The following is a 13,841-nucleotide window of genomic DNA, read 5'->3' as shown; positions in this document are numbered from 1 at the left end:
AACTGGGGAAATGACAGAGAAGTTTAGATTCTGTTGGAAAAAAACTTCTCATGTTCCCGTGCACACTGTAATTCCAAGATTTTCCTGATAGAAATTAGGATCAATGGACTTCCAAACAGTTCTTGTTCTGAGGTGGCACAATCACTTCATTTTATGCCAAACATTTCTGCATTCATTCATAGAGACGATTCTCCAGGCAAAAAAGGAAGATTTCTTCAAATGATCTATAAGATCTCTATATCCATATTCCTGTTGTAGATGAACATCAGGTTCTCAGATTTTGTACAGGTTCATTTCTTCCAGTTCACGTCTCCCATTTGGCAAAAACATTTACCAAACTACTGGTAGTTCTTATGGCCACTTTCCGGAAGCGAGGGATTGCAGTATATCCTTTTGTGGATGTCATTCTTGTAACGGGAAAGTTGCAGCACGTCTACAAACACTAAACCGTCAAGGTGTTGAATTTTCTACAGGAACTTGGTTGGATCATCAATACAGCAAAAACATCTAGTGCCTTCTTAGCGGTTACATTTCCTGGGGTACCTATAGACACATGAAAAGACTACTGTATTTTGGCAGAAGAAAGACTTTTAAAAATTCGGCATCTAGTTTACCAACTGCCGTCTTGGCAAATAGTGGCAATAAGAATTTATCTCAATCTCCTAGGCCAAGATGCTATATGAAAAATCATTACAAGGAACTACAATCCACCGTCTCTATAAAGTCCTCAGATTTACAAATTTCTCCTAGAACTTGGGATGTTAAGGGAGTGTTTCTCCAAAGACCTGAATGCGGTTGTGCATACCAGACACCAACTTCAAAACTTGGGGCTCTATGCAGAATGGAAAGCATTCGGGAAGTGAAGGCAGCACGGCGATGCAGCATTTTTAACCTCTTGAGGCAAACCTCTTTTTTGACAACGAAGCGTTGCTTTCATAAACCTCCAAGGTGGCTCAAGAAAGCAGAACCATGATGGCAGAAAAGTATTGCCATAGGCAAAAAATATGTGGATATCCTTCTCTACATTACATGTAGCGGACAAAGACCACAAGTCCATCCAGAGAAAATGGGGTTGTACAGGTTTTTTAACTTGGTACGAAAGTTTAGCCTTCCTCAAATAGATTTTATGGCAACATTCTCAAACATCCATTTTATTCCCATTCCTGTTTATTCCATAGAGCAGTGGTTCCCAAACTGTGTGCCTAGGCACGCTGGGGTGCCCCGGGACACTTGTAGGGGTGCCTCAGGTTGGTGGCCTAGCACAAAATCAAATTATATATGGTCAATGTAATGTATATATGTGCATTATATATGGTCCACCACCACATAACTGAAGCTAAAGAGGACAGGTCAGCACAATTTACTTTTACTACAATTTTTTTCTGAATTTCTCAATAACAAACATTTTGCATAGGGGTGCCGTGAAAACAATGCCGATACTCTAGGGCGCAAGATTCAAAATAGTTTGGGAACCACTGCCATAGAGCTTTTAACTGGAGTATGTGTTCCCTCCTTATCCTTTTGTTGCAAGAGTAGTAGAGGTTTAGCAGTGCTTACATTTTGGCAGTGCTGCTCGTAGTTTTGCATTGGCCTGGGGAATGCTTCAAGAACAGCCTGGGCCTCTGCCACAATAGCAGATCACTTATCAGGGGCAGATTCTGCATCCCAATCAAAATGCAGTCTCACTGTTAAAATGCAAAGGAGTTTCTGACAGAAAATAATTGAGGTTCTAACTACAGATGGAAAAGAAAATGACTTTGCTATGTACTATAGGATTTTGAAGACATTTATTCTGTGGTGCAAAACTATATAAGATAACCTTATGGTTTAATGTTGGCCTGCCTGCAAGAGTTCCTGTCTTCATAGTTGTGTTTCCAGCCTTTATTCCACATAGGACAGAACTATTAATGACGAGGCCTGCCATACATAAGCTTTTGCTAAAATGTGTAAGATTACACGTGTGTAACTTTTTTTTTTTTTTTTTTTTTCCCAATATCAAAAATCTTTCTTTCAGCACTTTGAGAGGGAGATGCGGCGCTTCTCATGGCACGAGAAAAAGCTGTCTCTTAATAGCCATGGACTCTATGATGCGGAGGTTAGTGTCCCAGGAGAGGTAATGACTGCCTGTCAATGAATGATAATACTGATGTTTGTGCTACATGCATGAATGCATAAGGATGTGGCTCTATTTTGCAGTTCTATATTTTGGCTTTAAATTGCATTTATTACTGTAAACTGTACCGCTGTAAACAAATGCAAGTTTTTCATATCGGATTTGGGCTCTAATTTAGAGTAGTAGTAACCTGGTTTATATTTTAAAATATAGCTTCTGTTCTGTGGATACTTCTCATCACCCCCTTACTCTTGCCCTTGTAGAGTTTTGCTTTGGGTCCTCATTTCCTCTTGGTCCAGTGATAACTAGTCAGACTTTGGGGGGGGGTTTCAATTAAATGCGATGTTGAATAGTTCCGGCAATGAGTTCCCAGAGCTATTCAATTGGCCTTGCTGTAAACCCGTGACTCGAGGATTTCTGCTCGTACCCTCCTGAGGTGCGATCAAAAATCCAATTAAACTAGTACTTGCAGGCTTACCACATGCGCTAACAGCATCCGCGACTAAACCCGGTAAACCGCATCTCCCGGTTTAAGTTCCAGGCGAGGTGCAGACAATTGAATAGCTTCGGGCATTCAACATTGCATTTAATTGAATCCCCCCCCCCCCCCCTTTATTTGCAGAAGTGGCTTCACACAGGGCCAGTAAATATTTAACATCTTCATTACTTGGGGTATAGTGACTTTTTTTTTTTTTATTATTATTATTATTATTATATTGTTTGACAGGAGCAACTTTATAAAACTGATTATTTATGCAGTTTTCTATGATACTCCAAAACTGGCTTTGAATGACCAATAAATTTAAATTAATGTAAGTGTTGTACAGCAGTGTACACCTGAATACTTTCAATAAATTGTAGTTGGGAAACTGGTGTTCCTCCTTGTGTAGGAGTCTGACCACATTACATGTTGCGGTTGTGATCGCCATTCCATGACAACTGCTCAAGTTATAGAACACACAACATTGAATAAGTGTTTATGAATATTGCCTCAACCTAGAAAATGTGAAATTCCACCATGTGTAAGCAACAGGGAATCCTTGAATGCTGTTTCATTAATGAGAAAAATACACAAAATGTGCTTTCAGTATTTTGTTGATCTGCCATACCATGCATGCTTCGCTAATGCTGTTCAGAAGATATTTGGTGTGTGATGGAATCTCTCCATATAGTCGCATCAGGAAAAAAAAAAACATAGGAAGTGTGTAGTTTTTCTTGACAAAATTAACATTTCAATACCCTTCACTAAATAGCTAACAACTTATAGCTGTGTTATCTAAAGTGGTGGCTGATTTTATCCAATACTCAGAAATGGCTATAGGGGATTGGGTGGACCAATCAGAAGCAGTGTCCTTGATTGCAGCTTCTGATTGGTCCTCCTTAACCTACAGCCTGGGTGTTTTTCCACGATTGTAAGAAGAACCACAAACTCTCAGGAAAAAGAGCTGTATGGAGCAGACTTTAGATAGGAAATAATTAATTCCATATGGTTATAATTGAATGGAATTTTCTCATTCAAAGGATAACAGCTTAAATCACATGCTAAACTGATTCTGTGGTCTTAAGTTTTCCCATTTGTTTGTGGTTTCAGGAATGCTCTATCCCAGCGACATCTGAGGAAGAGATATTTGCACATCTCGGATTACACTATGTGCCACCTTCAGATAGAAATGCCTAACTTTTATTGTGAAGCTGCCCAAGACTTCCATGATCATTTCTGCAGAATTTGCTTGTGCAAAGGTACTAATTTGGATACATGCAGATATATTTGTATTAAAATGGTTTTAGGATGTTTTGAGAGCTATCTGAGAAATTTAGTGTTTGCAGCATGATCTTGGACTCTTATTTTGCTGTCTAGATAAAAGCTGATCCCCATACTTGCTACAATAGATTGTACCTAATTAAGTCAATTGACAAGAGGCACTTTTACTCATCCATTCCTCAACACCAAACATCTGTTAGAAATTCTCTTGGGCCAAATGTACTGAATGTTCTAAGACACTGTAATTTATAGTCACATGGTTCCAGTGGAGGTGCTACCCGCCTAACTAGTGTAGAGGTAAGCAATAATTATGGTAATGCATTTATTTGATAGAGATGCAAACTCTAAAATGTCCCTGGATAAAAAAAAACCCCTTGGAATTGGTAGATTATAATGAAGAAACTGTGGATCAAAAACTTTATTGCAGGAAAAAGCCCCAGGCCCTAGATAAAAACTGATCACAGACGCAAGCTTCTGTAAAAAATGGTTTATCTGTTCCATTTTTGTATAAAACACACACGGGAGAAACCTAGCCAATCAACATACAGATTTCATTTACAAGACTCCAGGAACTTTTTTTTTTGTGAAACTGAACCTAAACAACATACAAAGGTTTAACCTTAAGTCTACACTTTTGTCTATTACCTTCCTTTTAACTATCTTTTAGAAAAAGTAAAATCTTGACGAAAATAAACAAAACAAATTCCACATATCCCCATTTTTCATCTGTCCCAGTTACAGTACAATGGTAGAGGGAAGCAGGGCCTTTTCCTTATGCAGTTTTCTGCTGTCCCTTCTTTCCAATCAGAGACTTGTGGATATGAGGAATGACACCTGCAGGAAGGTAAAGAGAAAAATTACTATACTGCCCAGTCACATGTAAAATTTCCACTACAGTTCTAGTAATTAATATGGGTATTCCTGTGTTGTGTGCTTAGCATCTTTATTAGACAGTGCCTTGTACAGACTCTGGTGGTACACGTGATCCCAAGCCGCTTGCACGGATAAGTGTATACATTCGCCCTTATGCAAAGTTGTGCGTTTCCTGCGTTGCCCTTGCCCCCTAAGAGTACGCTTGGCTTATACATCATCGAACACTTGTGCTTATTCTATACTAGATGAAAGATGACCGTTGTAACGACATGCTATTGGTGAACTTTGCCCGATGCAACCCATTTACGCCTCTTCAGACATAAGTGTGTATGGGATTGAAATGCGTACTTGTGAGCTCTGCTCTGAGGATGCACTGTATGACTTTGTGCAATATGCAACCCGCAAATAAGAGCGTGGTCAACTCTCTACCAGTCCCTAAGTATATAAACTATGGAAGCTGGTTATTAAAAGAACACCACAGTTAGAAGTGCAGTAAAGTAATTGGAGTACAGTGCTTGCAAAGTACCTCCTCCTGCAATGGTGGCCTTGATGAGGGAGTCCAATTCTTCATCACCACGAATGGCTAGCTGCAAGTGACGAGGGGTGATGCGCTTCACTTTTAGATCCTTGGAGGCATTTCCTGCCAACTCCAACACCTATTTGAAAATGGGACTATTAAAACATATTGCTGATTACCATAAAACTGTATAGTGATGTCTAACTAAGGAATAGGCATGACTTGTTGTAACTTAGTTTGTCATTACTTGCAGGGCCATATAATAGTAAACCATGGAAGATTTCTCCCTGCATACTGAATTTCTTCCCACCCCATCTTGCAAATAATTAAAGGGCCTATAAACCTACTTCAGCAGTAAGGTATTCCAGAATGGCAGCACTGTACACTGCTGCAGTAGCACCAACTCTTCCGTGGCTTGTAGTGCGGGTCTTCAAGTGTCTGTGTATACGGCCCACTGGGAACTAAAACAAATAGACGTTCTTAAAAACCATCTTAAATCATCCCCAACAAGTAAACAAGCAGATGTATTGATCATTACAGGGCTGGGAGATGTCTTGACTGTAAATAGTAGAGCAGTAGTTTTTATACTCCTCAGGACCCCACACAGGTCAAGTTTTCGAGGTCAGCAATCAGGTGCACAGGTACATTCATTACTCACTGATTCATTTTAAAAGATTCACGTGTAGTTTAATTATTTCACTTGTGATTCTGTGAGGACACCTGGAAAACCAGCACTGTTTGTGGTCCTGAGGACAGCGTTTGAGAACCTGTGTAGTAGATAATTGTGCTTGACTGAGTCAGGGATATTTTTGTTTAAAGTTCTCATTTAATATCTAGGTTGAGAGGGACAAAAGAAAATATCTGTGCCATTACAATAAAAAATGTATAAACTTTTTTTTTTTTTTTTTTATAGAAGTCTTAACTACGTAAAACTGAAATCTTTTAAGAGTCCACACTTACCTGCAGTCCTGCCCTCTGTGAACGAGATACTGCCTTGGCCTTAGCCTTCCCGCTATCCTTCCCAGCCTTACCACCAGCCTATATATAAAACAGAGGAAAATAATTGGTCTTTAGCTACGCAAGTTATCTTGTCTAATTTTCTTATGGATCATTGTTTTTCTCAATGGAAAATTATGTTCCAGTCTGCAACAGTTTGTCTTAAGATATAGCTACAAATTTTCTTTACTCGCCAGCCCCACTAAATAGAAAAACTGGGGGGGGAGGAAGTACCCAACCATACTGTAACTGATCCTCTCCTTGTTGACAACATAATGTATGAGCGTAATGCATTCTTTTCAAATAACAAGAACTTATAGGACATAGTCAAGGCTATGTGAAATCGGGGCCTATGTTAGGATTTAAGAAAGTGTTTTGCTTATTAAATCGACCTTATTGATGCAGGAAGAGGATACAGTGCAGCCTTGTCACAGAAAGCTAAACTGCAGCTGGGATGTAGTTCATATCCCAGCGGTCGGGATGCAAGGCCTATTAAAAAAAAAAAAAAAAACAGGTCTTATGCAGTTGCTAGCATAGCAAGCTGACTAGGTGCCCTGAAATGTATCTATGTTCAGTCTTTGTGATGCCAATTTTACTCTTCTACTGCAGGCACTGATTGTGTGCACTGTAACACTTAAGGCCCCCATACACTGCGATATAGCAGCTGATCCAACTGATTGGAACGATATTGCTGCTATATCGTTCCGTGTGTGGCTATGATATCGTGTGTGCTCCCGTGGTATCGTACATCGCTCCTCCAGATCTTACGTGCTGCACATAAGATCTGGTGATGCGATGTGCGATCCCATGCAGTGCTATGCAGGGAGGAGTGCCAGCATATAGGGCGGCCGGGCAGCGGATCGCTCAGTGTGTGGGGACCGCCCGACATGTTGGCCATCGAGTCGCAAGGTGCATATCGCACCGTGTACGGGGGCCTTTAAGCTGGGTACACACTCGTCCAATTTAACTTCACACACTGGTTTGTCAAACATTGGTAGAGTGTGTACGCTCACAAGACCTCTGGTTTCATTCAATCTTTGTCTTCTGAAAAGATTTTTAAACCTGCTGAAAAATCTGGAGACCAAATCGCCAATCACCAGACTAATTTAGAAAAGTGTACGCTCCCGAGACTCGTTTGTCCAATTATTCTCCCAATTCATCCCAGTGAGTGGCAGCCAGTCTGCAAAAGATTGGAAGAGTGTAGCGTTCCCGCTAGACTGTTTTAGCGGGGCGCGGTGCCCTGCCCTCTTTCTGGAAGGCAAAAAGCGCCCTGCCCTCCAGAAGGAGGGCAAAAAGCGCCCTGCCCTGACAGCCTGCGGGAACCGTCTTCACCCGCGGGTCGCAGTGTCCCGCGGGTGAAGAAATGTGCGGTGGCCCGGTCACCGCCGGAGAATAGACGCCGGGGGCATGCGCCCGACATCTATTCTCCCTGTCTGCAGGGCTTGGGGGCTGCCCGGCGTGTCCGTAAGTTCCGGGCACGCCCCCAAGAGTGACGATAAGGGGACGTGTCTTAGAGACACACCCCCTTTTTGATGACCACGCCCCCTTCTCGGTCACGCGCGCGGATATGCCCTCTCTAGCTCCGCCGCCCTGCCTCCTGCCGGAGCTAGAGGGAACACTAGGAGTGTGTATGGTGATTCAATCCTTTCAGCAGATGCAGATTGGAAGTCTGCTGAAAAATTGGACGTGTGTGTATGCATAGATTGGATGTAGAATCTGCGACAAGGTCTGCAGAAGGATTGTATAAACAGTCTGATCTTCTGAGGATTGGACAGCTTTAGAGGACTTCAATACAGATGAGTAGTCCAAAGCTGATATAAGAAACCATTGTGCAAAGCAACTCCAGCACATCACTGCTGTGCCAACCAAGATTGAGACAAGCGGCTGAAAGCTACTGAATTAGGATCGTTAAATGGCCCACTCTCATCTACACACTATATTATTGGAATAGCTGTGTTGGGTTGAGGACTCATTTGTATAACAAATATTATTCTACAGTGAAAACACAAGAAGGAAATCTGCTTTGTGATATCACCATTTATTATGGTTTTCCAGTGATTACATCTGTGGCAGGTGATCTCCATTCTTAATACCTACAAAGCCTTTGCCATCATAGACTTTGTGATGGTGAGACTTCCTAAACCTATTGCGGAGAGAGATTTGACTAATACAAGGGGAAAGAAGAGCTAATATCTAGATTGTACATTTATTGTTAAAAAAAAAATTTTTTTAGGCGCAGAGTACATGAAACAATTGTTTGCAGAGAGAAACAATCTAAACAATGGATTTAAATATGACTTAGTGCAATGGTCTCCAACCTGTCGCTCGCGGTCTTAATTTTGGTAGCTCACCTAGCTGCAGTACTGCTGAATCAATTAGGAGGAAGTGACCTCTGACGTGTGCTCCCTTGTGGCATCAACGCCATAGGTGGAGCCACAGGGAAGCACGTCAGGTGATTGCCGCAGCCTCTACAGCAATCACCTGATGTGATTCCCCCCAACGGCGTCTACGGCTGAGTGAGTGACTCCCACCCAGCCCTGCCGGAAAAACACACATCAGCCTGCTTATATCGTTTGCTCATCTACTGCACGTACCTCATTGGAGCCGGTAATTAACAGTGAAATGTGCCTGTGCTTACATTTTATCTACAAACTACAACAGTAGTGCTATAATAATTAAATGCATTTTTGTCTATGAATTTTTTATTTTTTTTCTTTATTAAATGAATTTCAATTGTTCAGTTATTAGCCCGATTTTTATTTTCTACAGTTTTAGTAGCTCTTCAGGGGGGTTTCATTTTTCTAAAGTAGTACACACCTCCGTTAACGTTGGTGACCACTGACTTAAGGTGCCCATACACGGTGCGATAAAGCAGCTGATCCGACTGATTTGGCTGCTATATCGCACAGTGTTTGGTCATGATATCGGCCAGTGCGCGCACCCGTGGGGTCGTACATCGCACCCCAGATCTTACTGCAGGTTCAGTCGATCTGAGGATGCGATGTGCGGTCCCATGCAGCACTATGCAGGTGGGGGAGTTGGCATATCAGGCGGTCGGACACCCGATCGCAGTGTGTGGGGACTGCCTGATATCTCGGACGTCGCTTCGCGCGGTGCGGTTTTTTTTTTTTTTTTTTTAATAACTCTGGAATGGTAGCATGGGACTCCTATTAAAAAAAACAAAAATCAACACAGCCTGGACTTCCAGTCAGATGCTCCCAACGCCCTTAGGGCCAACATGATTCAGGCCAGATAGGCCTTTTTGAGGTCTGATGGGCACATAATGTGCATGTAAAAGGCATGCAAGCTGTCTGATTGCATGTGGGTGATGTCTGAGGGGGCAGTTAAGGGATATGTGGGGATGTCTAATGTGTTAAGTATTTTTAATTAATTTGTAATAAATACATTAGTCTATGAATATTCAAAAACATAGCACTCAGAAACTGTGATGGTTAATTGGGACTGACATAATTATGAATACTGTGCACTTACTGAAACAGTATTTTTATTATTTTTGCAGCTAGTAAATTGGCATACTATAGGTAGCCAAAATAGGTGTTGTCTTATACAATGTTCCTGCCCTAATAAATGAACTGCCCCCCCCCCCCCCCCCCCCAAGTTGCTGTACTATATTATAAGGTGGATTTGTGTTTCATATTACAAATGTACTACACAGACCTGTAATAAGCTCAATTTAGATACTTGTTGTGCTGGTAGCATCATAACCGATAACTGGACACATGTTCTATGGAAAAAAAAGTTGATCTGGAAAAAGTTTGGAAACTAGCAACCAGTCTTTCTAGGGATACCATACCCCTTGGTGTTGTACTGGTTTTAGGAACACTGCTTGTCACTGTAAGTCATAGGAAATACAGTGATGTTTGTTTTTCATTTTGCTTGTTTGGCTGATTACTTAATGGTTTTAATGCAAGTTTCCAGCATATGTCTGCAAGATGCATCATCACCAAGTCAAGGAAGTTTCTAATGTGTGATCTCAAATGCTTGGTTATGGCTTAGATTGAATGATGGTGTAGTAGGTGGTGTGTTATGTTTACAATGATGTTAAAGATAAACCCTTTTTCAAGTGAAAATCAAAGTATATAAATCTAGTGACATCCTGGAGAATGTTGTCCTAGTATAAACTGGTAATTTCTGCAAAATGATAGGGAGACTGCGGAGATGGTGACAACCTGTGTTCAGTAGCAGTATGACATTCAGGATAGCGTAAGTCTTGGACCATAATCTAAACATCTTTGGTCAACATGACAAGGCTAGGGGAATTCAGTTGTTTTCTGCCTGCCCATTCTTAATGGGTGCCTGATGGAGCAATTAAATTTTTGCTATGATTGGTTGCAATTACTATGGGTAAACACCTTTCTGCTCGCACCCTCCCGGTGGTGGCGAACAGATATTTGCAAAGTCGGCACTTTTCCCATAGCGTTCATTAGTTTTTAGACTGGTTTAGCTGCTTTGTGGGGCTAATCCCGGTGCTTTTGGGTGTGACAAACACGATAATTAATGGGCATCCAACACAACTGAATTGCTTTGGGGTGCCCATTAATTATCACCCCCCAAAAAAACAATTTATTCACCCCTGAAGAATCCTAAATAAATCTTGAGGGGGGGAGGCAATTCAGTTAGTGGCTTCCTTGTGATGTATCAAATACAGAATAGCACATCATGGCCAACAATAGTGATAGTTTTTTGGATTTTTTTTGTCGCACCCCATAGTTAGTGATCTCCAGTGGCACATTGCCACTAACTGCACTGACCCCGTATGGGGCACTTACATTGCGGCGCAGCGACTTCACAACCAATGTATCTTTGATGTTTCCTTTACATCCCATAGAGATGTGCAGGAGAGTGACCAATGATCCCTCCCTGTAATGAGCACAGTTGCCCCCTTACCCCTCTATGTAACATAAATTTAGGACTTGTGTATTATGACACTTTGCACATGATCGATGCATCATGTTTCTGTGATGTTCAGTTAGGCTGGAGCTGATAATGATAGACTTGTAGTGGTGGCTTGGGTCACAGTAGGGGATTGCTGGACGGAGCACAGCTATAATCCCCCCTTTATAACCGTGATCTACCCCCGGGCATTGTCCCCCACACTGCTGCTGTACCCGGTCCCCCAGCCAGCAGCACCACTGCCGCCTGCTCCCGTACGCTGCACCAACGTAGCCAGCTCCTTTCTGCAGCGTTATCAGTGACGGCACCGGCTCTCCCGTACCCTGTCACCGGGGGGCCGCCTGCGCTGCAGGGGTAGTCCATGCACGGTGGGCGGGCGGTCAGGGCTGGTACTTGGGAGCCTTACCGGTCACCCCGGTGCATGGGCGGTCAGCGGGCGTTACTACAGGATGTTACTTCCCGCCTTCCCCCGGCACCGGGGCATGTTACGGGAGACCTGCCGCCTTCCTCCGCCTCCACACGCACTGGCAACTAATCCCGCCTGAGGTATTTACCATGATCCAGAGCTCCGAGCGTCGCCGTTAGAGAATCCTGACCGAGTTGCCCCGTGTTTATGCTCTCCTCTTTGCTGCCGGTACCGCGTACTCTCAGCCTCACACACACACAATAACCCCCCCCTGCCCGTCAGGCCCGAGCGAGAGGACAAGCTGCAGCCAATCACGGCGGGCCTTCCTGGTTTGAAACCGCGTCCTCGCCAATCGCGCGCGGCCTTCTTCCCCAGGTGCCTGTTGTGACCCCGCCCCTGTCACTTAACGGCCGCTTCCCTCCCATGGCCCCTCAGCTTGTTTTTGCACACGGCCCGCAAGTGAGTGGGCGTGGATACTGCACGTCAGCGGGAGAAATACAGCCAATGATCGTGGCGGCTCGGGGCTGACTGATAAATCCGCCCGCCAATACTGACGCATGACCCTAAGGGGGCGGGGACGTTGCTGTGAATGACCGGACTACTAGCTAATAGGATGAATGGCTTCTGGACTGGGGCGGGTTCGTCACTTTCCCGCACTCAGAGCCTTGTTTGCTTTAGGAAAAAAAAAAAAAAACTTAACTAAAATGGCGCCTGTTCTTCTGTGGTGACAGCGAGGGCGCAGCGCCCTGTGGGCTTTCTGGCACCGAGGCTGACAGCATCTGAATACACACTAGTACACAACGCCACGAACATCGCACAGTGGCTCGGTGTAATGGATATACTTGTATTAGGGAGTAGAGAAAACCATTGTAAACCTTTTTCTGCAGCAACGACGACTTAACATTGGCAGTTGTTGGGTATATAGTAATTACTTGTGCGCTAGTTGCCTATGTCACAGACCTACCGCTCACCTAGTATGTCCAGTTCTATATTGCAGTGCCCCCTGCACCAGCACCTCCACCCAGGTCACTACAGCTGGGGGGGGTGTGTGTGGTGTTTGCTGGGTGACATCACAAATCACCTTTCTATCCGAACATCCATACGTTTCTAACCTAGATCATTTTAATTGGAAAATAAGTAGTAATTGCTGCACTCGTCAGTGTTCTGATTGTGGCCACCTATTGCCTGCAGGCTTGGTATGACATACCTGCAGTCGGGATGCTTGCTGTCAATGCAGACAGCGGCATCCCTATGCTCAGTACCCTGACGGGTTGGGTAAGTATACTAACCCTCCCTTCTTGCACCCAAACCCTCTCTGTTAGTCCCTAAACGTAACAGCTAAGACGCCCCGATGTACCTTCGATCAGGATGGCGGCTGTAGAGATACCGGAGTCCGGATCTAGACTGCCGTCTGGATTTCAACGCCTATCCTTAGTCCCGGGTCGGGCTTCCGATGCCGGGATTTCAATAGCCAGCATACAGTCCGCCGGTATACTAACTAAATCCCATTGCCTGCATGCAATCCTATGTAAGGGGTTCATTCAGCAAGTAAAATTTTACTGAAAGCCTGCGGCAACAATTATGATTACCATTACCTGTGAAACACCGTTCTCAATTAACTAGTTCAATACAGGTGACAGCAATCCTAAATAAATTAAAAGGGAAGTCCAGGAGCAAAGGATTTTGTACCTGATGGAACGGGTCATGTTGGAGGGTGTGCATACATAAGCTGGGTACACATTAGACGAGCAAACAACGCGATGATCATCCTGGTTTCCCTTGAAGACCTGGACAAACTATTGCATACACACTGTGTAATCTTCCAAACGAAATATTGTGCCGCCGGGATGAGTCCTCTCAAGCGATGATCCAGCCACAAAATAGAGGAGGGGAGTGCTTGAGGTGACATCCACATTGGCCAGGTTGGAACGATCTATATCATTCGTCGTCTGGTAGAGTGTGCACACTGCACTATTTGCCGGAAACCGTTGGCGAGATCCTCAGATTGAGCATCATGTACGGCAGATGCAAGGATGCAACGGACGAGTGTGCATAGTGCGCGCAGCACAATGGACGATTTGAAAAATCTGTTCTGATCCGTTGGAAAAATGAGAAATTGTGTAAAAACAGTCTAGTGTGCACCCGGCTTTACATATAGCTCTTGCCTACCTTCTTAAATTCATGTTGTTCACTCCCCTACATGCTCCTCAATGGAAACTCCAACTATGAGACGAAGGGGGGTGGGGGGGAAAGCAATGTG

The 13,841-nt window shown here is 43.6% G+C and overlaps 2 protein-coding genes across 8 annotated transcripts in view; one reads left to right on the top strand and one right to left on the bottom strand.

The window, feature by feature from the left end:
• Positions 1 to 13,841, top strand: part of POLM (DNA polymerase mu) — a 67,463-nt gene that overhangs the window by 20,897 nt on the left and 32,725 nt on the right. For 5 of the 7 annotated variants that reach the window (XM_088443293.1, XM_088443292.1, XM_088443290.1 and 2 more), the window contains exons 11-12: positions 2,015 to 2,095; positions 3,705 to 3,908. In XM_088443293.1, the coding sequence (XP_088299419.1) occupies positions 2,015 to 2,095; positions 3,705 to 3,791 (168 nt within the window). In that variant the 3' untranslated portion in view covers positions 3,792 to 3,908. Of the gene's footprint in view, positions 1 to 2,014; positions 2,096 to 3,704; positions 3,909 to 6,178; positions 6,628 to 13,841 lie in introns of those variants that run through there. The other 2 variants (XR_015869456.1, XR_015869455.1) reach the window with 2 other exon arrangements.
• H2AZ2 (H2A.Z variant histone 2) lies at positions 4,348 to 11,888 on the bottom strand. The gene is made up of 5 exons (XM_088443295.1): positions 11,730 to 11,888; positions 6,226 to 6,303; positions 5,613 to 5,726; positions 5,275 to 5,404; positions 4,348 to 4,709 (listed from the first exon to the last, which is right to left on the bottom strand). The coding sequence occupies exons 1-5, from the start codon at positions 11,730 to 11,732 to the stop codon at positions 4,648 to 4,650; spliced, it is 387 nt and encodes a 128-aa protein (XP_088299421.1). The 5' UTR covers positions 11,733 to 11,888; the 3' UTR covers positions 4,348 to 4,647.

Source organism: Taudactylus pleione, unplaced genomic scaffold, assembly GCF_031769625.1.
Source record: "Taudactylus pleione unplaced genomic scaffold, aTauple2 ptg000329l, whole genome shotgun sequence".
In the NCBI taxonomy this organism is placed as follows: domain Eukaryota; kingdom Metazoa; phylum Chordata; class Amphibia; order Anura; family Myobatrachidae; genus Taudactylus; species Taudactylus pleione.
The sequence above is the reverse complement of the archived record's forward strand: the minus strand, read 5'-3'. Positions and strand labels throughout refer to the sequence as shown.

Bases quoted from the DNA above. Each gene is read 5' to 3' on its own strand.
- H2AZ2 (XM_088443295.1), bottom strand. The intron at 5,727-6,225 runs GTAAGTGTGGAC...TATTTGTTTTAG, and splicing joins CACAGAGGGCAGGACTGCAG to TTCCCAGTGGGCCGTATACA. The intron at 4,710-5,274 runs GTACTTTGCAAG...ACCTTCCTGCAG, and splicing joins GGCCACCATTGCAGGAGGAG to GTGTCATTCCTCATATCCAC.